This window comes from Peromyscus eremicus, chromosome 8a (genome assembly GCF_949786415.1).
Source record: "Peromyscus eremicus chromosome 8a, PerEre_H2_v1, whole genome shotgun sequence".
NCBI classification, from domain to species: domain Eukaryota; kingdom Metazoa; phylum Chordata; class Mammalia; order Rodentia; family Cricetidae; genus Peromyscus; species Peromyscus eremicus.
Window position 1 is genome coordinate 35204430 of NC_081423.1, and position 27314 is coordinate 35231743.

At 43.3% G+C, this 27314-nt stretch overlaps 1 protein-coding gene across 14 annotated transcripts in view; it reads left to right on the forward strand.

Annotated features, from left to right (window-relative positions):
- The window catches only part of Cdkl3 (cyclin dependent kinase like 3), an 87839-nt gene that overhangs the window by 27982 nt on the left and 32543 nt on the right, over positions 1-27314 (forward strand). For 11 of the 14 annotated variants that reach the window (XM_059270508.1, XM_059270506.1, XM_059270507.1 and 8 more), the window contains 6 exons: positions 680-768; positions 1903-2062; positions 2152-2480; positions 4613-4706; positions 6461-6623; positions 7675-7772. In XM_059270508.1, the coding sequence (XP_059126491.1) occupies positions 680-768; positions 1903-2062; positions 2152-2480; positions 4613-4706; positions 6461-6623; positions 7675-7772 (933 nt within the window). Of the gene's footprint in view, positions 1-679; positions 769-1902; positions 2063-2151; positions 2481-4612; positions 4712-6460; positions 6624-7674; positions 7773-11706; positions 12003-20082; positions 20134-27314 lie in introns of those variants that run through there. The other 3 variants (XM_059270512.1, XM_059270511.1, XM_059270516.1) reach the window with 3 other exon arrangements.

Here is a 27314-nt window from a genome sequence, read left to right on the forward strand (position 1 = left end):
GTGGGCTAGTACACTACCTCTAAACTATACCCTCAGTTCCTAATTTCTGTTAATTATAGCATGAGCAGGCTGATTTTATTTTGGCTAGGATCATATAACTTTTAACCTGTAATAAAAGTTTCACCGGCTGGTTAGATGGCAGCTGGTAGAGGCACTTTAATGCAGGCCTATTGACCTGAATTTAATCCCCAGATCCTACAAGGTCTCAGAAGAGAACCAATAACAGAGTTGTTCTCTGGCCTCCCCATGTGCCTGTGGCATGCACATATAAAATATAACTTTTAAAATAAGTTTCGTGAGAGTAAATTTCTTAGGTAAATAGATTGTCAGAACTTAACTGTTAGAAATCTGCATATTTCAGGCAGATCTCTGTGAATTCGAGGCTAGCCTGGTCTACAAAGTAAGTTTCAGGACAGCTAGGGCTGTTACACAGAGAAACCCTGTCTCCATAAAACAACAACAACAACAAAAAAAGAAAGAAAGAAAGAAAGAAAGAAAGAAAGAAAGAAAGAAAGAAAGAAAGAAAGAAAGAAAGAAAGGCAAGGCAAAGAAACTTGCCCATTCTGTTAGCACTGAATAATGACTTTGTCATGTGTCAAATCAGTTTTTTACCTGTTAAAGACTTAATTTTAGAGCAGAGCCCAAAGCTCATCTTGTATTAAACCTTTTTCTTTTCTAGGCTTGTTTACAAATTGACCCTGCAGAGAGGACATCATCTACTGATCTTTTGCATCATGATTACTTTACTAGAGATGGATTTATTGAGAAGTAAGCATGTGTGCTCTTTCTAGAAGGGGAATCGCTAGGTAGAATAATGTTGCAAACCACAAATATTCAGCTTGACAGAAAGTTAACAGTTACTGCACCAGGTATTGATCAGGTACATGCCAGATCAGGTAGTCTGGCAGGTGACATGGGTGAGAGATTTAATGCAAGTAATTGCAGCTAGCATTCATTACAGGGACACGGGATTGTAGGCAGTGTACCAAGATCCCATTCTACAATTGCAGCCTCATCTCAGATCAGAGGTCATATTTAATACAAGAATTAAGGGTGTGTTTTCTTTTTATGTATGTGTATGTGCACATGTGTGTGGGTGCCTATGGAAGTTTGAAGAACAGTAGATCCCCTGGAGGTGGAGTTACAGGCAGTTATGAGCTGCTGGAGTGTTGGAAAACAAGCTCTATATAAGTCCAGAGATACAAACAACTTCTGTATCACAACCCAAATTGACATTTCATTAAATTCGCATCTCAAAGGGAATCTAATTAAGTCTGTTCTGTAAGTTTGTTTTGGTTTTCTTTTTCGAGACGGTTTCTTTATGTAGCACTGGCTGTCCTGGAACTAGCTTTGTGGATCAGGCTGGCCTGGACCTCACAGAGATCCACCTGCCTTGGGTTGTTGTTGTTGTTTGTTTGTTTTTTGTTTTGTTTTGTTTTGGTTTGGTTTGGTTTTTGAGACAAGATTTCTGTGTAGCCCTGGCTGTCCTGGAACTCTGTTTGGAGACCAGACTGGCCTCCAACTTGGAGATGTGCCTGTATCTGCCTCTAAGTGCTGGGATTAAAGGCGTGTGCCACCACCACCTGGCCTGTTTTGTAAGTTTTATGTGGTAAAGTTCCATAGCAAAATGTCCACAATTATTGTTAGGTAACTATTTACACCATCTTAGGCAAGTATGGTATGATGATGCCTGTCATCCTAGCACCCAGGAAGCTGAGGCAGAAGGATTTTATACGTGGCACCAACTTGGGCTATACAGTGATATCCTGTCACAAAACAAATCAAAGAGTGCCATCTCTTGGTGTCAGTTATATAAAGCATTGTTTATGCTTGAAAAATGCTTCTAGTAAGATAAACCATGTAAGTTAAAAGATGATGAGTAAATACCGCTTGATTCATCAGATTCATACCAGAGCTGAGAGCTAAATTATTACAAGAAGCAAAGGTTAATTCCTTCATAAAGCCAAGAGAGAATTTTAAAGAAAATGAACCTGTCAGAGATGAGGGGAAACCAGTTTTTACCAACACGCTGCTTTATGGAAACACGTCACTTTATGGAAAGGTGAGCTGTGCGTAGCTTTTTGTTTCAGCCTGTGTAGTTATGTCCTAGTTAGGTCTCTCATGACTCAGACTCTCAACTACCTATTTCAGGAAATGGACAAAGACAAAAGGCCCAAGGAGATCAAAGTCCGCGTTATTAAAGTCAAGGGAGGGAAAGGAGATGTCCCAGACCTGAAAAAGATAGAGTGTGACGGGGACCACCGGCAGCAGGGCCCAGCCGATGACACGCACAGCTCGTCTCAGGACAGAAAGCCTGCCGTCACCGAAGTGGCAAACCCTGTCAACCCCGGCATGATCCCTGATGGTGTCAAAGAAGACCCGCATGCTGGAGGCTGCATGATAATGCCTCCCATCAACCTGACAAGCAGCAATCTGATGGCTGCAAGTCTCAACTCCAACCTCTCCCACCCCAGTTCACGGTGAGCTGGAGCAGAGAGGCCCAAGTAAAACAGCTTCCTGTCTGATGGCATTTCAAAGTTACTTCTGTGATGTCAGTGGAGACCGAATTTGAAAAAGATCTGTTGAAATTACCATCATGTAGCAGGGCGTTCACTGAGTAGTTTTGGGGAATGCCATATGAGAAGTTTTTTCTTAGCTATATAGGAATTTAATTTTTTTTTTTGAGACAAATTGCCACAGAGCCCAACTAGCCTAGAACTTGGCTTTGTAACCCAAGCTGGCCTCCTACACATGGTCTGCCAGTCTCAGCCTCTTCAGTGACTGGATTGCAGATGTGTACCGCCACAACCAATTTAGATGTCTAATTGTTCACTGGTATCTTTGGCATAGCTTTAAAGTATTAATTTTATGTTTATATGTGTCCCTGAGTATATTTATGTGTACCACATTCATTCAGGGTCTGTGGAGGCCACAGGGCATCAGATCCCCTGGAGCTATCCCAGTGTAGGTACTGGGAACTGAACCCAGGTTCTCTGCATGGACAATACTCACTCTTAACTGGTGAGCCTGGAATATCTTTTTTTAAAATGATTTAATTTATTTTTATTTTATGTGCATTTGTGTTTTGCCTGCTTGTATGTGTGTATGAGGGCATCAGGTCACCTGGAACTGGAATTACAGACAGCTGTGAGCTACCATGTGGGTGTTGGGAATTGAACCCGGGTCCTCTGGAAGAGCAGCCAGTGTTCTCAACTGCTGAGCCATCTCTCCATCCCTGGAATATCTTTTTAAAAGAAAAATACCTTCCATTTGAAGAGGAAAGGGTGATTTGACTTACGTGTTGGCACCCATGTGCCTTGCTCTGTTATTGCACTTAGTATTGCTATGACAAGAACTGAGACATAGGATACTTTATAAAGAGGAGAGGCTTGCTTGGCTCGGGGGAATGGTGGCTGGAGAGTCCAGCAGCATGGTGTCACCGCTCTGGCAAGGGCTCCTTGGCTGTGTCACAGCATAGCAGAGAGGGAGGCAGGAAACTGACCCCATGTAGGAATGACGTGTGTGCAGACGAGGGAGAGAGGTCAGGGAGATGCCAGGAAGCTTTATAAAGACCTCTTTTGGGAGCAGCCTTCAAGTGTAGGAATGCCTCCTGAGGAGAAAAATCATCAATCCCTCTTGAGATTTAGTCACCTCCTTTGTGAGATCCTCACCACTTACAGGCTCCCCTCCTCTCAACCCTGCCCACTGGGACCAAGCTTCCAGTATGTGGACCACTGGAGGACAAAGCATATTAACTGTAGCACTCAGTACTGCAGGGTAAGCTTTATTTCTGCCTCATAGCAGATTCTCTCAATGGAAAAAGGATGCTCCAAAATTAGTCCTTCACAGCAAATTGCCTTTCAGTATGAAGTGTTTGGGTAGGAAAATTCTCTATCAGGCCAGTTTTAGATTAGCTCCTGTTGTAGATGGAGAGACTGATACTGACCCTGCTTCATTTGGGGACTGGGGATGGACGGTGAAGACACTGGGTCTCTTTGCAAACTCACACCGTGAGGGCATTAACTCAACTAGATTCTCATAGACTGATTCAGGCTACAGGTTGTGAGGCTGAGTGGTCTGTAGGTGTAGACCAGTGGACATGTCTGTGTAGTCCAAAGGTCTATCAGGCCGTAGACTGCACTAATCCAAGGTGTTCTTGAGGTGACCCCCGAGCCACACTACAGTAAGCATGGTTGTAAGCCAGTCTCAGGCAGCAGCTGAGAACTTCAGAGGTTAAATGAGCCAAGTTTAGAGCAGATCCAAGGGAGCAGATGGGCCGCAAGAGTAGCTTCAGGACATATTTTCACCGGCAGTTAGCCATGCATTAGCTGTTCTGTCTCTGGAGTTCTGAGAACTTAAGAACTGACGGTTGCTTTTGGGCACTTAGTGTTCTAACAGCACCATGGTATAAACCCTTTTCTTTTTCACAAGCTACAGTCTGGTTATGTTGCACAGGCTGTCCTTAAGTTAACAACCCTGCACCAGCCACTTAAATGTCAGGGTTATACGTGTTTGCAGCCAGGTCCGTCTATTATAACTTACTTGTTCTTAAAGCTAAAGCAAGGGCAATTCTGGGGCTTCTAGTAACTTCTCCTTTATTTTTAATTCATAGGTTAACTGAAAGAGCAAAAAAGAGACGCACTTCTTCACAAGTCATTGGACAAACTTTGTCTAATAGCAGACAAGAGGACACAGGTCCCACGCAAGTAAGGCAAGATGCTAGTCATTAAAATGTGGACTCTTGGGGCTGGGGAGATGTCTCAGTCAGTAAAGTGCTAGGGGAGCAAGCCTGAGGATCAGAGTTGGATCCATAGCACCCTTGTACAAAGCTGGGCACAGTAGTACAGGCCTGTCACCCTAACCCTGGGGAGTCAGAGAGGAGGAACCTTAGGCCTTTTCTGGCATCCCAGTTTAGCCAAATTAGTGAGCTACAGGTGTAACGAGAAACACTGTCTTCAAAAATAAGGTGAAGAGCTACCCAGAAAGATGCAAGTATACCCTCACACACATGTACACACATATGAACATGTACACACATACAGGGAATGAATAAATTGATTAATAAACATGACCTCTTTAAACATTATCTACCTTTTTTCTCTTAAATTCTCACATTAAAAATCTTCCTTCCAGCCTACCCTTTCTGTCTCCCTTTTTCTCCTTCTTCCTTTTCCTGTGCTGGGACAAGTCCAAGGCTTTGCATGCACTAAATGAGTGTGCACTGAGAATCGCTTCCCCAGCCCCTCTTTTCTTCCTGAAAGTAGACCATGATTTCCCTCATGCTTCTCCTCAGGCTTCATGATTTGGGTTTGTCTCACTATCTTTTTTCAAAAATTTCTTTAAGATTTACTTATTTTATTTTATATGTGAATGCCTACTGGTGCCTGGGGAGACCAGAAGAGGGTATTGGTTCCCCTGGAACTAGAGTTGTGCATGGCTGTGAGCCACATTTGGGTGCTGAGAACTGAGCTCAGGTCCATTGCAAGAGCAACAACTGCTCTTTACCATGGACTCTCCTCCCCAGCCCCGTTTACTAACGTGACTTTGACCTTTCCAAATCACAAGACTTGAGTTTTTCTCTTCCAAAAATATCTTTATGGATTAAAAACACTTGCGAAATAGATGAAGTTTCCTTGCCCTAGAAATGCTAACCATGTCTTTCTTTTTTTGCTTATCATTTCTTTAATAGTATAATCAGTTTATTACATTTAAGGCACAACATTATTTATAATAATATAAAATTGAAAACATCCAAGTGTGGTGGTGCATGCCTTTAATCCCAGCACTCAGAAGGCAGAGGTAAGATGATCTCTTGAGTTCAATGCCAGCCTGGTCTCCAGAGCAAGTTCAGAACAGCCAAGGCTACACAAAGAAACCCTATCTTGAAACACACACACACACACACACACACTCACTCACTCACTCACTCACTCACTCACTCACTCTGTGCTTCTCAAAATCAAGAATAGTAAGGACTAAAAACCTTGCTTGGGAAAATTCCCTGGGAATCTGGTCTTCTTGTATGGAGTGGTGCCCTGTTCTTTTGGTTTGTGTGTTTGTTTTTGCTTCTGTTTTCTTTGAAACAGGCTTTCGCTACGTATCTTAGGCTGGTCTTGAACTAGTGATCCTTCTGCCTGTCTCCCAAGTGCTAGGACTACAAGCATATCTACCAAAACTTGGTTCTGTTCTACTTCTTAATTATTAAGATAATCGCCGGTTTGTGATTCTACAGTTAGTTTCACATGATTTTTTAAAAAATATTTTAGCTTTATTTTATGTGCATTGGTGTGAAGGTGTCAGATCGTCTGAAACAGGAGTTACAGACACTTTTGAGCTGCCATGTGGGTACTGGTAATTGAACCCCGGTTCTCTGGAAGAGCAGCCAATGCTCCTAACCCTTGAGCCATCTCTCCAGCCCCTTTACATGGTTCTTCATGCTAACTGGTACTTGTTTGTCTAGAGCCAAGTGGAGAAAGGCGTATTTAATGATCGAACAAGTCAGAGTGACCAAATGGCAAATGGAAACAAAAGAAAGCTGAATTTTTCCAGATGCGACCGGAAAGAATTCCATTTCCCTGAACTGCCATTCACAATACAGGCAAAGGAAATGAAAGGAACGGAAGGTGGGTACCTGGTGGTGCACAGCTCCACAAAGCTCTGCAGATGACATAGGTAAGGGATGGATGTAAGGTAGCTTACATGTGACCTTTTACAAAGTAGTAAATTGCTTTGAAAAAGCAAATTCCGTTATGAGATTTTTTTCTTTTATAATTAAGGGTCAGACGTTTGTTTTGTTTTGTTTTGTTTTAGACAGGGTCTCACTATGTGTCTCTGCTGTACTGGAACTCACTATGTAAAGTAGGCTGGCCTCAAACTCACAGAGATCCCCCTGCCTCTGCCTCTAGAGTGCTGGGACTAAGGGTGCACCACTGCCTGACTTAATAGAGATAATTTTAAAGAAAGGTAAAGACACCTCCAAAGGGTAAATGTTTTACTAGCTTGAGATGCTGGGGCAGAATTTGAAAAAGGTGAATTTGGTTCAGTGTATAGCCTGTGGTAAAGTACCTTCCCTGGTTGTTTGCCCAAAATTGTTATAGATGCTTTGGGCATGCTGGGATTTGGTAGATTTGATAAATTTAAAATTCATTGTAACCTTAAGATTTAATTTAAGGGCTGATGAGATGGCTTAGCAGGTAAAGGCATTTGATGCTAAGCCTTGGGACCTGAGTTTGATCATGGGAATCACATTGTAGGAGAGGACTGGCTCCACCCCAAAAATCAAATGAGTAAATAAATAGAATGTAATACAAATTAAACAGATATTTATCTTAAAATGAAATGTGTTGATGTGAGCAAATATCCTTTCCTTTCCTGGGAGGACAGAGACCTGGTGAAATGTGGCACAGTAGCGAGGTGTAGAGCGGGTGTCCTGTGAGGCCACTCAGTACAAAGAACAGACATGCCTTTGTGAGATCAAAAACAAAGCATACCATATTTTCCAGCTCACAGCTACTCAGTTCCTTTGCAACTAACTTCAAACGTGGGATGACTGGCTGTTGGGGTACCTATCTGCACTGCTTAAAAGGATAGAATCTAGGTGGGCCGGCAGGGCCAACAAATTACGTTGTTTTCTTCTTTTTCTTCTCTCTCCTTTTTTTTTTATTTTGCAAAAAGTTAAACAGATGAAAGTGCTGAAGAGAGAGTCAAAGAAAACAGATTCACCTAAAATACCAACTTTACTTACTGTGGACCCAAATCAAGAAAAACAAGAGGTAAACATTTTATACTATTTATAGAATGTTATACTCAGTGCTTGGATTTAGTTGCTTTTGCTATTGGAAAGTTTTGTAAAAATTAAAACTTTTATAATCTTGAAACTCTAGAACAGGTCTGTTTTTGTTTTCTTTTATTTGCATGTTTTTTGGCTTTTTGAGGCAGGGTCTCACTATGTAGCTCTGGCTGACTGGAACTCACTCTGTAGACCAGGCTGGCCTCAAACTCACAGAGATCTGCCTGCCTCTGCTTCTCCAGTGCTGGGGTTAAAGGCTTGTAACCCCAGACCCAATTAGTTATGTTCGAAGTGTTAGTTTTTGAAGTAGTAAGCAGCAGCCCTGGTTTGAACTGTTCCTGATTAGAACATGTAGACAGCACCCAGAACAGATGGGAGCTGTGTTATAGTCCTCCTCCAGCCTTGTTCAGGTGACCTGTGCCATGGGACAGGTTGTGGCTGGCTGCTGCCCTAGCTGTGTTTGCCTTTGGCTTCTTCCCTTCTGTTTCCTTCGTGTTTACAGTCTTTGTTCCCTGAATCTTGTCCTGCTTTCACTAATACCTGCTGTCGGCTCCAGCGCCCCCCACCACAACGATTGCTGGATTTTATTTGGAATCTTGTAGTTATCAGCATCCATCTGAATGCTTTCTCTGAAGGGAAGGAGACTGAACTGACAATCACTGAGTCTCAGCATACGTGTGGCCTTGGATTCCCTAGTGAGGTCATCTCCATGCATAATTTATCAATTTTATTATCCCCATTACAAATGAAAGTGACTACATTTTAATTCATGATAAAGATATTCCTGCTTTATTAAAGAAAATTGAGTGAATTAAAACTATGGAGGGCTGGGGAGGGACTGTAGCTCAGTTGGTAGTGTGCTGGCCTAGCATTGACAAGGCCCTGGCTCCACATAAACCAAGTGTGGCAGTATAGCTCTCTCCCCAGCACTTGGGAGGTAGAGGCAGAAGAGTCAGAAGTTCGAGGTCATCTTCAGTGACTTTGAGACTTCATCTCAGAAAAACAAACAAAGGAGCCATATATGCATATTTTTTTCTGAAACCCTATAAGGAGGCATTTTCATTGTGACATTTGAGGTATAGCTTTGTTTGACAGTCCCAGGACTTCTTATGTATGTCCCAATCTACTTTGCAGAACCAGCTCTGTTATTCAAGAGGAAAGCCGATAGTGACCATCTTTTAGTTTGTTATAAGTCACAAGATGCTTTAAGCTTGTGCACTGAAGGATGTCCTCATGTCCTGGAAGCCTGCATAGCGTACCTTTTGCAGATAGGCTAACTAATTGGGTGAATTAGGGCTCCTGGGTTTGAAGAGAGTTGTGATGTTCCACCTGCTATTCCATGGAAGGCCCAGAGACCAAAACCACATATACATGCAGGGAAAGATGAATCAAAACAGTGCTCTTAGGTGTTTCCATAGTGTAGAATTCCTGAAAAGCCAGCCTTGAAAAAAGAGTAACCGAGACCAGTTGCAGTTATTAGAAACACCAGGAGCTGTCAGCGCTGCTCAGAGCTTATCTGCAGAGATGCAGACACAGCTTGAGTTTGTAACTGAGACTCAGGTAGTACTAGTCCGAGCACAGTTTAGTGAGTTAATGTCAGAATTAAGAAGGTTTCTGAGCCAGTGAAGTGATTCAGTGAGTAAAGACACTGCCAAGCCCGAAGACCTGAGGTCCAGCCCCAGAAGTGACATCGTAGAAAAAGAACCAGGTCCCACAAGTCGGCCCCTGACCCTGACATGAACATCATGACACACATTCATGCACACACAGAATAAATGTATGTAAAATTAAAGTACTTTCCTTAGCTGTGCATGGTTTCACATGCCCTTAATCTCCATACTTGAGAGGCAGAGAACACTTGAGAGGCAGAGGCAGGTGGGTCACTATGAGCTCCAAGGACAGCCTGGTCTACGTAGTGAGTTCCAGGCCAGCCAGAGCTTCATAGTGAGACCCTATCTCAAAATCTTTCTTCTAAATTTTCAGTCTGTAGTTTGTTTTATAGTTTGAGAGAATATCAAAACATGGGGTAGCAGCTAGGAGTATAGCTGCTGGTGCTCATCCAGCATGGGCTTGGTCTACAGCACCCCAAACAAACAAAGCCCAGAAGACAGGGAGTAGCAACTCATGTGTTCTAGTCTTGACTCTTCCATTGGCTTGGATTTTTAATTACTTCATCAGATCCAAGCACTTCCTAGACGTGTAGTAAACCCTTTCAGGAGACTTAGCAATCCACTGACATAATGTAGGTGCACACTGAAGGGACTCTGACCAGAAGGACCCGACATGACTGTGAATGGATAGCATGGGCAAGAGAGAGAAAAGAACCCTGTTGGATGGGGAGGGGTTAGGCTTTTGCCACCAGTTTCCCTAGATCCTTATGAAGCAGCCTGTAGCGCAGAGTACAGGTATTTTGTCTCAGCTTGAGTTCCCTTAGCCAGTGACTCACCACTTCCTGTTTGTTTTTAGAAAACAAGAAATGCGCCAGCGAAAGGAGAGTAACCTGTTAGCTATAGAATAGAAAATACAGCCGATGAAAACTCAGGGAATCCCAGACTCATGTGTGGTTAAAACAACCCTTTTTGTTAATGTGTCAGGCACAGAAGTGCTGACTAGCAGTGAAGCCTGGATAGCTGGGTGTAGTATTTTTGCTTTTAAATTTATAATATTGTTCCTGTTTTCTTAACTTGAACATTAAGCTCACAAATGCCTGTTAATAGAACTATGTCTCACATCAAGTCATGTGATTTTATTTAATCATCTATTATTTCTGGCATGTTGATTAGTGCTCATTCCTAGGTTTGGTTGAGAGCTTTATAAGTATATAAGGGAAAGTTACTAAATATATAACATAGAGTCCAATGCAATATGTAATACAGAGTCCCAATGTAAATATGTAATATATAGAGTCCCAATGTAAATATGTAACACAGAGTCCCAATGTAAATATGTAACACACAGTCCCAATGTAAATATATAACACACAGTCCCAATGTAAATATGTAACACACAGTCCCAATGTAAATATGTAACACTGAGAGTCTCCATATAAATATGTAACACAGAGTCCCACTGTAAATATATAACAGAGAGTCCCAATGTAAATATATGTGTCCCCCAATGTAAATATATATGAGTCTCCCAATGTAAATATGTAATACACAGAGTCCCAATGTAAATATGTAATACAGAGTTCCACTGTAAATATGTAATACAGAGTTCCACTGTAAATATGTAATACAGAGTCCCACTGTAAATATGTAATACAGAGTTCCACTGTAAATATGTAATACAGAGTTCCACTGTAAATATGTAATACAGAGTCCCATTGTTAATATGTAATATAGAGAGCCCTAATGTAAATATGTAATACAGAGTGTCCCAGTGTAAATATTTAATACAGAGAGTCCCAATGTAAATATATAACACAGAGAGTCCCACTGTAAGTATATGATACAGAGAGCCCCACTGTAAGTAAATATGTAATACAGAGAGTCCTAATATAAATATGCAATACAGAGAGTCCCAATGTAAACATATAATAGAGTCCCAATGTAAGTGTATAACACAGAGAGTCCCAATGTAAATATGTAATACAGAGAGTCCCAATGTAAATATGTAATAGAGTCCCAATGTAAATATATGATACAAAAAGTCCCAATGTAAATATGTGAGGCAGAGTCCCAATTTCTAGGAGCCAAAGATTCCTAAGCATGAGCAGGTGTTGGGTTCCATACTGAACATACTGGCCAGACACTGAGTCCTGTCCCGTAGTTTGATTGAAAGGATGGGACTTAAACTGAGTAGCTCTTACCATTCAGTAGATCACCTGTAGTGTAACATTAGTACAGTCATGGCTTTGACAGCAAATATTCACATTTCTTATCCCTGGTTCTTACTGGCTTGGTTTTTAATTTTAGGGTGGAGATGGCGATTGTGAGGGGAAGAATTTGAAGAGGAACAGATTTTTTTTTTCCCGATAGTGTTTTGTCTTTTAAGTAATCTTAAAAATCCAAGCTTGACAACTCTTTCTTTGTTATTTACACACAATAGAAGGTAACATAGGCTGCTGTTAAGATAGCCATTCATCCTGTCTGCATCAGCATCGTCTGCTTTTTTGGTTTTGTTAGCAGAATTTTAACCATTTTTCTCTTTCCTCTAAAAACTGTGTTATTTTAATGCTGTGATTTGGAATTATAAAGTCACCTTACCTCTACCTGCTTCCTTCCTTGCCATGATTCCTGAGTGGGTAGCACAGGTCACATGATGTGCCCTGCTCACACTGCTCTCAGCCTGCTGAGAGTCAGACCTCAAAAGCCAGTTGACTCCTGGAAAGCACTGGCCCCTTCAAGTGAATGCTCCGTGAACCTTCTTGTCTGTTGTCTAAGTATTACCGTCACATGATGAAAGACATTCTCTTGGTCAGCAGTGAAGCATTTATAATATAAGTTACATAACATTTAACAGTGATATGATGTTCCAGTGTTAAATTCCTGGAAACAAATCATTGCCTGCATTCTCCCAGTCCCCTAGGCTGATAGTGCCTTCCATTTAGCTGGAAAATTTTCCCTAAAGAAACTATGCACAACCTGGGAAAGGTTTACCTTCTCTCCTGGGCTGTTTTCTGTTGCTGAATAATACAGACTGGGTAGAACATAAAAAAATAGAAATTATTTAGCTCATAGTTCTGGAGGCTAGAAGTCCACTGGCACAGGCTGGCATCTTTTGGCATCTGGGAGGACCTTGTTACAACCAAGAATGGCGGAGGTCATCACGTGGAGAGGCAGAGCAAGCCACTAATACATGGAGGTGCCACTTCATGGCCTCATCCATTCTGAATTACCTTCTGAAGGCCCCAGCTGCCTAAGGCCATTGACGTATTAGCTTGGGCATTACATTTATAACACATTAACTTTGTTTTCCTGTGAGGATGCTGAGAAATGAATTCAGGATGCACAGGTGCAGGGCAAGCTCTCTACCTCTGAGCTAGAATATGGACCTCTTATTGTTTTGTTTTAAGACAGTTTCTTATTAGATACAGCTTCAGCTGACCTAGTACTCTATATGTAATCCAGACTAGCCTCAGACTTGGAGTAATCCTCCTGCTTTAGTCCACTGAATTCTCAGAGTATAGCCATGTTCCACACATGGACTTTTGAAGGATATATTTAAACCAAAGTACTACCAAAATTCTGGATTGTTTTCACCCTGTAAAAATTATAAAATTGTCTTACTTGGTGTTTAGCCAAGCTTCTAATCTAGTTTTCTAGTTACTAATAAATATGAAAAAGAAAAGAAAACACATTTTTGTTTGTTTTTTGAGAGAGTTTCTCCTTTGTAGCCCTGGCTGTCCTGGAACTCACTCTGTAGACCAGGTGGCCTCAAACTCAGAGATCCACCTGCCGATGCCTCCTGAGTGTTGGGATTAAAGGCATACGTCACCACACCCAGCAAGAAAACACAATTTATTTAGTATAACACTGTGCTGTTTTTAATTTAGGAAAATCTTTATTTATTTAGGTTTTTCAGACAGGGTTTCTCTGTGTAGCCCTAGTTGGCCTCAAACTCTCTCTGTAAACCAGGCTGGCCTTGAACTCACAGAGATCCACCTGCCTTTGCTTCTCAAGTTCTGGGATCAGGCATATACCACCACTGCCCACCAGGAAATTCTTTTTAATATATTTTATTAATTCCTTGAGAATTTCATGTATTTTGATCACATTCACTTCCTAATCTTGTTCCTAACTCCGCCCAGGTCCATCCCTACCTTCCTATCCCACTCCCAATTTCATGGCATATACTTATTTTTATTTTTAATTACCTATCAAGTTCAATTTGTGCTGCCTATATATTCCTGGCTGTGGGGTCATCCTCTGGAGTGTGAGCAACCTCCCAGGGACCACACCCTTAAAGAACACTGACTCCCCTCCCCCAGAAGCCGTCAGTCATCCAAAGCTACACAGTTAGGGTAAGGTCTTGTGAGCCGTCTTTCCTTCCATTCTAGAGTGACTGGCTTGATCCTGTGCAGGCGTCCACAGCTGCCGTGAGGTCTTGAGAGAGGGATTCTGACATGTCTAAAAGATAGTGTTTCACTCCAGTCCTCCCTGACCTCTGGCTCCTATAGTCTTCTACCCCTTCTCCCATGATGCTCTCTGGGCCTTGTGAGAAGCCAAGTGACATAGATGTTCCATGTGTAGATGAGCACTCCACTAACACTTATTTTCTGAACTCTGACCAGTTGTGAGTTTCTGTGACGTGAGAGCCACACCAACCTATGGTTATAGAGACACAAATTTAGAGGGCAGTTTGATACTATGTCCATTTAGGAGATTAATAGGAGCACCAACCCTGGGATCTATGAGCTCCCCAGTTGTGGATTCTTAGCACCAGGTATGCATTTCCTCCTGTGCAGGCCTGATGTGCAGTCAGAAAGCAGCTGTTGATCCCCATGACAACATGCCGCTGGTGTACTCATTAGCATCTCTTGCCATGGCCGTCATCACTGTAGTGCACCATAGCCAGATGAGGCTGCTGATGACTTTTTCCCTCAGCAGCCTACCTAATGCCTTCTGTACTGTGATAACTAGCCAGCTGGGAGGAAACTTCCTTGGAAAGTACCAACTTGATTTTTCCATGGCCTGGGACAAGTGTGTGATGTCTTTAGCAAAATAGGGGCTTATCATTAAGTTCTAGTGTGCAACCAAGAACAATGGCGATAGCCTGGTTTTGGGAGTCTTAGAAAAGTTTTGATTCAGGACTGGAGATGTTGTGTAGTTGACTGAGTGCTTGCCTAGCATGCATGAAACCCTGGGTCCATGTGGCACACATGAGGCCCTATCTAAAAAAAACACACCTTGCAGACTGGAGAGATGGCTCAGCCGTTAAAGGTGAGGCTCACAACCAAAAACATGAGTTTGGTTCCCAGCATCCATGGTTGTCTCTCCAGCCACGATAACACACACACACACACACACACACACACACACACACACACACACACGCCCTCACCCCCCCAAAAAGCATTTTGAGGTCTGGAAGATGGCCCAGTGATTAAGAGCATTTGTGGTTCTTGCAGAAGATCTCCGTTTAGTTCCTAGCACCCCCATGTACGGTGGCGCACAACTGCCTGTAACTACAGTTCCAGGAGATCTGACCCCCATTCTGGCCTACATCAGCGCACGGATATATGAGCACACAGAGTCAGTGCATGGACATAGGAGCACACTTTATCAGTGCACCAGACATAGGAGCACACTGTATCAGTGCAGGGACATAGGAGCACACTACATCAGTGCACTGGACATAGGAGCACACTGCATCAGTGCAGGGACATAGGAGCACACTGCATCAGTGCAGGGACATAGGAGCACACTGCATCAGTGCAGGGACATAGGAGGACACTGCATCAGTGCAGGGACATAGGAGCACACTGCATCAGTGCAGGGACATAGGAGCACACTGCATCAGTGCAGGGACATAGGAGCACACTGCATCAGTGCAGGGACATAGGAGGACACTGCATCAGTGCAGGGACATAGGAGCACACTGCATCAGTGCAGGGACATAGGAGAACACTACATCAGTGCAGGGACATAGGAGCACACTGCATCAGTGCAGGGACATAGGAGCACACTGCATCAGTGCAGGGACATAGGAGCACACTGCATCAGTGCAGGGACATAGGAGCACACTGCATCAGTGCAGGGACATAGGAGCACACTGCATCAGTGCAGGGACATAGGAGGACACTGCATCAGTGCACCAGACATAAGAGCACACTGCATCAGTGCAGGGACATAGGAGCACACTGCATCAGTGCAGGGACATAGGAGCACACTGCATCAGTGCAGGGACATAGGAGCACACTACACCAGTGTGTAGGACCATAAAGAGAAGGAAATCTGCCCAAATTCAGAACCACACTGTCGGAAGTGCAAATTAAAGGACCCTAAATGGAAATTGGGCCGTGTTACTAAAACAGTCACAGAACTGTACAGGAAAATAATCAGGAAATCTTAGGTGACACGGGAATTGTGGTTCAAGATGATTAAAAATGAGAAAATCTTTAAAAATTTCAAGAATAAAATTAATTTTTAAAAACAGACTAAAACACAAACACATTAATGCTGTGCTGTGTGATTTCAAGAAAGCACTCTGGTTTATTGGAAGGCAAAGCACGGAAGGAAAATATTCTCTGTTACCAGTCTCCTGACTACCCAGCTTTCTTTTCCTGCAGAGGTAGGAGAGCTGATAAACTGACCGTGGAGACAGGTCCACAGCAGCTGTTCTTTTCTGAAAAAGGAATTCCGAGGTCAGATAACCAGGAGTGTGCATCCGTGACAGGTGACACACTCAGGCCATGCTGACGAGAAAACCAGTCAACAAGCTCTTCAGGCTACGCTTAGGCTTGTCCAATACATTAGTTTTTATTTTAGAATTTTAGAAAGTTGCTGTAGATTAGTTTTCATTTCTTCTCTCTGTGTGTATGTGTGTGTGTATTGTTGTTGTCATTGTCTTTGTTTTGTTTTTGAGACAGACTCTCATGTATGCCTATAGTTTTAATTTCTTACGTGGGCAACCTCTCCGGGGGCAAACTAGCATATCACTGTTCTTAAAAATGTGTTAGTTCAGGAGCGGTGGTGGTGGTGGCGGTGGTGCACACCTTTTATTCTAACACTTGGGAGGCAGAGGCAAGCAGATCATTGTAAGTTCAAGCCCAGCCTGGTCTACATAGTGAGTTCCAGGACAGCCAGGACACAGAGAAACCCTATCTTGAAAAGCAAAACAAAAGAAAAAAAATAGGCTTAGATCACAAAAGAACAAATTTATTTCTCTCTAGCCTTGATGGTCCCCAGACTCCATGTTCAGATTTTCAGCTGTCTGACAGTGCCATTGAAACATGTAAGAGGCAGAGGTCTCTGATCACGTTCCTCATTCCATCAGTGATTTCCACATCTCAGTTGACATCAACTCCGTTCTTTTTGTTGCTCAGGAGAAAAACTATGGAGTAGAATCTCCTCCTCTCCTTCTACCTACCTCCATCCTTTCAGGTCTTTTTTTGAAGTATTTCCAGGGTCTGACCACCTAGCCCTCTATTGTTTTTCATGACATCTCTTGCCCAGGCTTGGTAGAAATCCCCTAAGAGGTCTTCGTGCTTTTATCCTTGTTCAACCTTGAGTTTCATCCCAGTTCACGGCCAGGATGTTCCTAAAAAACCTCGTCAAATGTGTTGCTTTGTCAAAGCTTCCTTTACTTAGAGTAAACCCACAGAGGTTAGGTGACTGTCAGCCTCTGTTGCTTTGGGTCCTGTTTGCTGCTTTCCTCCAGTCTACCCTAACCTACGAAAGGCAGCTGTCCAGTGCCTTTGTGCCTGTGGGTTTCTCTGCTTCGAAACCCCGCCCTGATGGTGTGACCGCAGGGTCTCCTCACCCATCTGTACTTTAGGTATGAGACACCTTGCGGCTTCCAGCTCCATCCCCACTCCCATTTCCTGTTTGATTTTTTATATAGCATTTTCAGTCTGATAAGCTGTTCATGTTGTTTATCTTCCTTCGGGAAGGCATGGATTACTGTTTTATTCACTGTTGTAGTCCCCATGCGTTGAGTAGTGCTTAGAAGACACTGGCATTCAATAACACTTGATTTGTGGTGAACCAGTGTAAGCACCACACATACTAAGTCCCTGAGAAAGCAAAAGTAGCATGCTACCATGTCTTTCTGTGGTTGGTTTGGACAGTGTCTCACTGTGTAGCACAGATTGGTCCTGAATTCCTGGACTCAAGCGCTCCTTCACTTTCTTGTGTAGTTTGGACTACAAGTACATGCTACTGAGCCTGGATGCCATGTGGTAGTATTAACTTCATTTTCTGCATCTCAGAATATCGATCTAGCAGGTCCTTACAGTAGCTGGCAGGTGGACTGCAGAAGCTTCCCTCCCTGAAGATAGTCTCCTCCAGAGGGAGCCCCAGGTCTAGCCTTTTCAGGACTCCTGGTCCCTGTTGGGCTGAATGAGGCTATGGAGATGCATCAGTGCTTTTTGCTCAAGATCCTGTAGCTTTGGGATTGGTTTCCTCAGGTGAAGGATTTCTAATCAAACCAAGCCCTAGAACAACGTACATGCGGTTCAGGCTGTGTTTACACTTGGGTGGCTCCTTTCGGGAATTTCTTCGTGGTTACTAATTATTACGTTGAAATGTGTTATTACCATATTAAAAGCATCTGATGCCTCAAGAAAAACAAGTTTTATTATGGAATCGTTTTGCCATCAATAGTCCTTGGATTGTTGTCCAGTTTGGAAAATCATTTCCTTTCATCTGTCTCTCTTCTGCAAAGAGACCATCTGGCAAGATCAGAATATTCATTGAAACTATACCTATACAATTCTGCAGATCCTTTCATTGAAAACTCTTATTGAACAAATACTCCATTTTTATTAAAAGCCATAAAGAGTGTAACCATCAGAGTCCAGATGAGCATCAGAATGGCAGTGAAAAGATGAATAGCCAGTGCTCAGCACCTTTACCATTTCTTTACATTTTATGTGTGTAGGTGTTTGGTCTGCATGTATGTTTGTGTACCATGTATGTGCCCAGTGCCCACAAAGCTAGAAGAAGGCATCTGATCCCCTAGAACTGGAATCATCAGCCACCATGTGGGTGTTGTGAATTGAATCCCAGATCCTCTGGAAGAGCAGCCAGTGCTTTTAACTGCTAGCCATCTCTCCAGCCCCTTTACCTTCTTCACTGAGGGATTGTGTGTGTGTGTGTGTGTGTGTGTGTGTGTGTGTGTGTGTGTGTGTGTATTGTTGTGTTGCCTCAGATTTTCCAGTTGGAAAAGGGGACAATAGTTTATTTACACACACACACACACACACACACACACACACACTAAGTAAATTAATATAAAAAGAATAGATTTTTTCCTAGAGATAGTATGTTGTTGGTTTTTTAGTATATATGAGTGTTTCACCTGCATGTAAACATGTGCACCATGTGCTGGCTCATGCAGAAGCCAGAAAGGGCCTCAGATCCCCTGGGACCTGAGTTACAGGCAGTTGTGAGCTGCTATGTGAGTGCTGAGAACTGAACCTGGGTCCTCTGGAAATCAGCCAGTGCTCTTAACAATTGAGCCCTATTTCTTGGAGCTGTTGTGAGGATTCTTGAGATATGCTTGATGGACATAAGGCACAGTAGGTTTGCACCCACCAAAGTCAGTTATTTGTAGGGCCTGCAGAATTTCCTTCGAGAAGATGGAGTTTTGATGTCTAAGTGTCAGAGTACATCCTGAGTTCTCTACTTTAGGAATAAATTCAGTCCAGAAGTGCCCTCTGCTCTGTGGCATATTGTCTGAGTAGTTTCATTTGCTTTAGACATGAAGCTGGCATAAGTGATAACATACCCACTGTCTGCTCTGTGTGCATACAATGTTTCATTAAATAGAAGAAGAAACACTGTATTCAGAGGGGGGTTGTTTGGTTGGTTGGTTGATTGGTTAATTTTGTTTTCAGAGTCATATTATGTAACCCAGACAGACTTCAAGTTCCCTGTGTAGCCCAGGCTGGCCTCTAACTCACAGTCTCCTACCTCACCTTCCCGTGTATTTGAGAGCACAGGTTTGAGCTACCATAACCATATGAATTTAGAATTTAAAAAGACAGAGCTAGAGAGGTGGCTCAGAGGTTAGTAGCACTGGTTGTTCTTCCAGAGGTCCTGTGATCAATTCCCAGAACCCACATGGTGGCTCCCAACCATCTGTAACTCCAGTTTCAGGGAATCCAACACTCTCTCCTGTCCTCTGCCAGCACCAGGCATGCAAGTGGTACCCAGGTAAAACACCCATATGCAGGCGGTGGTGGCACACGCCCTAAATCCCAGCACTGGGGAGGCAGAGCCAGGCGGATCTCTGTGAGTTCGAGGCCAGCCTGGTCTACAAAGCGAGTTCCAGGAAAGGTGCAAAGCTACACAGAGAAACCCTGTCTCGAAAAAACAAAAAACAAAAAAACAAAACAAAACAAACAAACAAAAAACACCCGTATGCATAAATAATACAACAATCCAAAGATGCACATGCACACCTCCTAGTGTTCTTGGAAAGAAAGTTAGTGTGAAGACACAATGGCTCTTCAGTGTTGTGCCTCCTACCACAGGGGAGATGTTAGTGCTGTAGTTAGTTTCCATCAAGATCACAGATCATAGTTATTCTTTTTTTGAGTTTACATTGTTTTGCTTTGTTTTTCCTTCAGAATTTTTGTGCATTCATGGAGTTCATTGCTGTTATCTTGTTTGCTTGTTTTACAGGGTCTCACCCTGGCTGGCCTGGACCTCACTTTGTAAACTAAAGTGGCCTGGAACTGACAGACTCCACCTGCCTGTACCTCCAGAGCACTGGGTTAAAGGTGTATGCCACCGCCCCACTCATGGAGTTCTTATGGTGATATTACAAACAGGGATATGATTAGTGGATTGCCACTTAATTTAGGCATCTCCAGGCTTTACAGAGGTTAAGGCTTTTAAAGGAGAATTTCATACTTCAAATGCAAAATTACTGTGCTGCTTCTGTGACCCTGGAAGAAGTGTGGGCCGGTGATGGGTCACATGGTCTCTCAGCAGGCTGGCCTCTGCTGACAGGATTGCCTCCACTTGAGTCTCTGTCCACCAACTCATTCCTGCAAGCACGCTGTGGCAGTGCAGCTGAATCAGTGATCGGGTGCTTGGCTTTTGAAAGCTGTGGGGTAGGCATTCATAGGGTAAGGGCAGAAGTCCTGGCTACCGTCCTTTGCCCACAGTTGTCACAGCAGAAAGGGTGACAGCTGGTGGCCCAGTGGGTATTGCTGTGTGGTACCCACTTCCTTTTAGAAAGAAACAGAGGGTGTAGTGGAGAGGATAGGGCGTGCCCCGCTGCACTAACACCTCAAAGAATAAGATTTGGCCCGCTAAATAAGAGGGCTGGCTCCTGTTTAGCCCGTCAGGAAACCTCACTTTGGGCTCCAGTGACCTCCTAAATCATTCAGTTCAGTGGCTTTCTTCACGTGGCCCCCCGACCTTTGTGTCACCTTTGACACCATGAATCATCTTCCTTTTCTGGAAGCATCCTCATCTTTCTTGTCACATGTCATCACTTTCTTCTCACCTCCAGTGCTTTTCTACTCTTCTGATAATTTCATCTTCCCACCTGTTTCCCTGTCAGCATGTTCTGGAGCACAGGTCTTCAGTTCTTTGTTCCTCCCATTTTCCTGAGAGCTCAGCTCAGTCGCCACTTCCCAGGTACCGAGAGCAGAACCTTGTAGTTCTCACACTCACGTCTCTTTGAAGCCCTAGCTCTGGCTGTAAGCTTGCTAGCATGTCCACTTCATCATCTTGAGGTCCCCACAGTTCCAAACAGGATTGATTTATCCACAAACCAGGGTTTCTGTCTAGCTTTTCTTGTTTTGAAAGTGGAACTGACATGGATTCCTAGAGTATGAAGGGACCTGTCTTAGCTCTTGGTCAGCCTAACTCGGGGAACTTGGATCTGGACACCAAAGCTACCCCCAGCTTCTGTTTTTCTTTGTTTTGTTTTGTCTTATACCCAAGAATAACAAGAAACATGAACAAGAAGTGAGCAGAGGGAACATAGAGTTATTAAGGAAAAGGAGACTGACTCCTGAGAATGAATGGGGGAGGGGTCCAGGAGGGGTCCAGCTATGGACCTGCCTAGTGGTATTCTGTTGTGTGGTCGGAATTGGGTGGAGACTTAGGCGATCTTTTTAAAGATTGGTTGTTTGTGGTTGATCTTTGGATCAGGGGCTGCACCTGTGAGGAGTCTATACACCCTCTGCATGCTCCCTTGGGTCAACCAGAGAGGTGATCATTTGTTACTCATCCATTTAGGGGAATGGTTATGAGTGGTGACCATCTTTTTTGTTTCCAAACTGCTTGACTAGCTCATGGTCCACTGTGGACCCTGCCCTTCCCTTCCCATGGGAGCTGACTTGTGTCTCAGTCCCATGGTTCTCCCTAGCCTGGAACTTGGCATCAACTTGACACTTTTCAGTCTCTGTATGTCTGAAAGTAATTTAGGCACAAGGCCTACTTAATTTATTCTTGCTGTCACATTTTGGCTCTCCCAAATTATAAAGTGTTCCACACTTGAGCATACACACACACACACACACACACACACACACACACACACACACAGTCATCTCTTTTTCCTCTAGATTCTCACTTTCTTAAAATTGTTTTTTTAACTGATTCACATCCTGTTTTGTGACATGAGTTACCTCTTAATTTATGTTTGTCCTCAACCAAACCAGCCTTAAATTGCCTACTTTTAAAATTTGTCTGTGTGAGATAAGCACTACATTATTATGCTTAGTTTTTGTATTAGAGATCTCCAGAGAAGCAGAACAATAGACTAATAGAATATGATAACAAGAGGAGGGTTATTAGATTGACTTATATCATCAGAGGCTGACCAGTTGCACAGTGGTCATCTGCACATTGGAAAGCCAGGGAAAACTGGTGACTCTCAGTCCAGGAAGCTGGAAGCCTCATACATGAGACATGATGTAGCCCTAGTCTGAGGCCCGAAAATCCCGAGGAGCCTCTGGTGCAAGTCTGTACTTAGAGGCTGAAGAATCTAATGTCCATAGGAGACAGTAATGACAAAACCACGTTCACTCTAGAAGGGTGGAGCATGCACTTACCAGCTCCCCATTCCTCCCGGTGTTTGCTCCATCTGATGCCTGCCTGTTGGAGATCCCCCGTGTTCATGGTCATACTTCTCACTCACCATCCTGCACACCAATACCTCTAGAAAGAACTTCACCCCAGCTCTGCTTTCTCAGCCTTCTAGACCTCACTCTGTCAAGTCAGATTGACAGCATACTAGCCATCAGCATTTCCCAAAGAAAGGATAAAATGACAAAGAAATGATACAGAAAATCAAAACAGCAGCATGATTAATTCAGTATGTCAGTAATTTTAAAAAATTATCTAGGGCTGGTGAGATGTCTCAGCTGCCAAGCACTTGCTGCCAAGCCTGACAACCTGAGTTTGATTCCTGGGAGCCATATGGTGAGAGGAGAGAATGGACTCCCATAGTTGTCTGCTGACCTCCACATACATACTGGGGCATACATGTGTGCACACGCGTAAAGAGAGAGGAGAGAGAGAGAGAGAGAGAGAGAGAGAGAGAGAGAGAGAGAGAGAGAGAGAAATGTGCAACTAGCTAAAGTGTAAATATAAAATGTCAGGTATTAATAGATAGCTACTGTCACAATTCATAAATTATTAGGACACAAAAATAGAGAAAACAGCCAGGTGGTGGTGGCACACACCTTTAATCCCAGCACTGGGGAGGCAGAGAGAGGCAGAGCTCTGAATTTGAGTCTAGCTTGGTCTACAGAGTTTCAGGGTAGCCAGGGCTACACAGAGAAATCCTGTCTCAAAAAAACAAACAAACAAAACAAAAGGAAGAGAGAGACAACATTTGTTAAAAGATACAGGGCACATACTGAGGAGAGTAGTGGTTTTGTAACTCTGGTGATATCAGAAAAATTGAGGCCGGAAGGAAACACCCTCTGGATTCAGTAGGTAAGGGCGCTTGCTACCAAGCTTGCTAACTGAGTATGAACTGATGGTGGAAAGAGAACAGACACTGCCAGCTGTCCCCTGACTACACACACACACACACACACACACACACACACACACACACACACTGAATAAATAAGCATGAAAATTATAGAGAAAAAACTGAGTATACATAAGACGGGCACTATGTGATTAAATGCTAAAAAGGTCTGCACCAACCGTCTGCAGTTGGAGCTCAGTGGCAGAGCACATACCCAGCATGCATCAGGCCCTTGGTTGCGTGTCCAACACCACCCAAAAAGGTCTTGAATCTATCAGCTTATTTTCAGAATATGTAAAAGGCACATTTAGTGAGCCCAAGGAGAAGTTTTGAAGTCTGTTATCGAAACATGAGATTCCTTTTTGTTTGTTTGGTTTGAGGGTCTCTTTACATAGCTCTGGCTGTCCTGGAACTCATTATGTAGCCCAGGCTGACCTCAAACAGAGATCTGCCTCTGCCAGAGCAAACATTAAAATGAAACAACAAACCAAACAAAAATGTGGTTGTGGATTTGAGTAATGCAGTGTTTAACTTTGCTATAATGGACATGTAGGAAAATTGTTTATCCAGAAATGAAAAATAACCCATACATAGGAAATTTTAAATATATTTTCTAAATGTGTCAAGAAATAAATAATAATGAGATCAGGAAACAAAAAAAGGACATTAATGAAAGTAGAATCTTGGGGCTGGAGAGATGGCTCAGTGGTTAAGAGCACTGGCTGCTCTTCAAGAGGACCCAGGTTCAATTCCCAACACCCACATGACAGCTCACAGCTGTCTGTAACTCTAGTTCCAGGGGATCTGATTCTGGCATACATACTTGCAGGCAAAACATCAATGTATATAAAATAAAAAGAAATATTTAAAAGAGAAAAAAGAAAGAAAGTCTAATCTCGCCACAGGACAGGAGACCTGGGAGGTCTTTGGTGGCTTAAAACAGGACTAACAAGCCACTGGGCCGAAGGAGCTGCTGTTGAAAGGTAAGCTGGGCATGGTGGCCCGTGCCGTACCCTCAGCACTTGGGAGGCAGAAGCGGCATCAAGTTCAAGGTCGTCCTCAATGCTGTACAGCATGTTTGTGACCAGCGTGGGGTATGTGAGACCCTGCCTCGGATCAGAACCCAGACAAAATGGTGATGGTCAATGATAGTTTGAGGGGATTATTTCAGAGGCATTGTATGACACCCCACACTCTCCAGTTCTCGGGAGTATATATTGATTCTGAAACAAGAGACAACTGAGGTCGAGGCTTCTCAGAGAGATAACATCCCTCCGTTTCCCTTTCACAACCATGTCCTAGCGGAAATGTACGTAGGACTTCACAAGGACCAGAGGAGAGTCAGATTAAAGAGCTGATGCCCTAAACCATTCCCAACCTGACGGAAGAGCAGTCTGTATTACAGATGCCCTGTGACCCCAAAAGGGAGAATATACAGAAAATGCAACAGGTGAACACTGTGGGAGACTTTGGCAAGCAAGTATACAGCCTCAGATAAAATCTAAAAAGCAAGAGAACCAACAATAGAACATGATTCCTGCTAAGGTGCGCGGCTGACAAACAGAGGCATAAAGTGGGAGAGAAGAGAGCTGCCAGCTGAGGTTCTCCATCCAGTGAGGGGTACTTCAAAGATGAGGGGAAGATGACAATTTTTGTCTATATGGACAAAAACAGAGACAACATGTTACCAGCAGTCTAGCCTTAAGGCAAAAGCTTAAGGGAATTCTCTTAATTTTTTTCACTTTTGTTAATGTTTGTTATTTTACTTAAAATTTTAAAAAACTGTGTGTTTGTGTATGTCTGTGTGAATATATGCCACATGCTGGGGGTGCCCATGAGGGCCAGAAGAAGGCACCAGGTCCTCTGGAGCTGGAGTTAGGTGGCTGAGAGTTTCCCAGTGCGGCTTCTGGGGACTTTTAACCACTGAGCCATCTCTCCACCCCCCTAATTTTACATTTGTATGTGTGTGTGTGTGTGTGTGTGTGTGTGTGTGTGTGTGTGCACTCCTTTGAATGTCAGAGGGACAGCTGCAGGAGTTGATTCTGTCCTTCCACTCAGTGGATTCTGTGGATCAAATGCATGCTGTAAGGCTTGGTGGCAAGTTCCTTTCCCTGCTGAGCCATCTTGCCATTCCCTTTAAGGGAATTCTTTAGATCAAAGAAAAATAGTCCCAGATGGGAATAGGAAATTTGGGGAAGAATAAGGAACAAAGGGGGAAAGTGTGGGTAAATATTATGTATGAATAATAGGGTTTTGAGGGTTTAAAAAATGTGTGGAGATGTGGGAGTATAGCTGAGTGGTAGAATGTCTATCCGATGTGCATGAGCCCCTGGATCCAGGCTCCAGCACTGCAAGAATATAAAAATAAAAGCAGAATTACAATGCTTGACCACAGGAAGACCATGAGGAACGGGTAAATACAGCTAATGTGCTCTAAGCTTTCAGAGTGAGCATATTTATACTAAACCCAGACAAAGGCAACAGGAATAAGCACAACTATATTAGTAACCATATGAAATGGATCAAATACTCCAAGTAAATACCAGGATCGTAAATTGTCAGGATAGATAAAACTATCCACCCCTATGCTGCTTCTGAAAATCCTTACATAAAAGACACTGGCATGTTAGAAATGAAAGGTGGAGGAAATCTAGTATCCGACGTAGAGCAAGTAGATCTCAAGGTAAGAGTGAGACACGAGGGATGTGTTCTCATCACAGAGAAGGCACCTGTCAGAAGAATATATGGATTTAAATCCTATTAGTGTTCAGTGACTAGCATGGTTTCAGAACACAAAATGCAGAAATAGAACTGGAAGGAGACGATGGACCAGTCTGCAGTAATAACAGTCAGCACGCTTCTCCCAGATACGTATAAAACAGGCACACAGGAATCAGTAACGACATGCAAGGCAGAAATAGCAGGTGAACAGCCCCTACCGACACAGCAGAGCACTGCACACAAGATTCGAACTGTATTTAACACTTTTAACTGAATGTGGGGAGTTTATCCAAACTGACAATTAAGCAAACTTCACGGAAGTCTTGAAATATTGAGAATATGTCATCTGGCCACACTGGATTAAGATAGAAATTAATAATAACTATAAAAAGTGATTTAGTGCACTTAAAAAAAATTCATGTTAGGCTGGGCGGTGGTGGCGCACGCCTTTAATCCCAGTACTCAGGAGGCAGAGCCAGGCGGATCTCTGGTTGGAGGCCAGCCTGGTCTACAGAGTGAGTTCCAGGACAGGCTCCAAAGCTACACAGAGAAACCCTGGCTCCAAAAACAAACAAACAAACAAACAAACAAACAAACAAACAAACAAAAAACCAAAAAACAAAAAACCCCACATGTTCAAAGAGTAGAAATTAGGAAGTGCTTGCAACTCAGTTGATGAAGATGGGATGGAGATGCACTTTGAGATTTCTTGGAACATTTGCCTGCCATGCACAAGCTTACCTCTTGGCAGCCAGGAAATGGTGAGTGGGGAACCAGCGTCCCAGGATCCTTTTCAAAGGCACCCCCATCAGTTAATTTCATCTGGTCCTACCTAGTGGGAATCCACACCCACTCACTCACCTCCAGCACAATAGGTGAAGACAAAGCCTTTAAGCATCTAGGCCTTTGGGGGTGCTTCCTGAATCCAAAGCAACCAACCAGGGACCTAGGTTTGTACTTTAAGAAGCCAGTCAAAAACAGTAAACTAGCCGGCCGGTGGTGGTGCACACCTTTAATCCCAGCACTCAGGAGGCAGAGCCAGGCAGATCTCTGTGAGTTCGAGGCCAGCCTGGTCTACAGAGCAAGATCCAGGAAAGGCACCAAAACTACACAGAGAAACTCTGTCTCGGAAAAAAAAAAAACAGAAAACAAACAAACAAAAACAGTAAACTAAAACCAAACAAAGAAAACA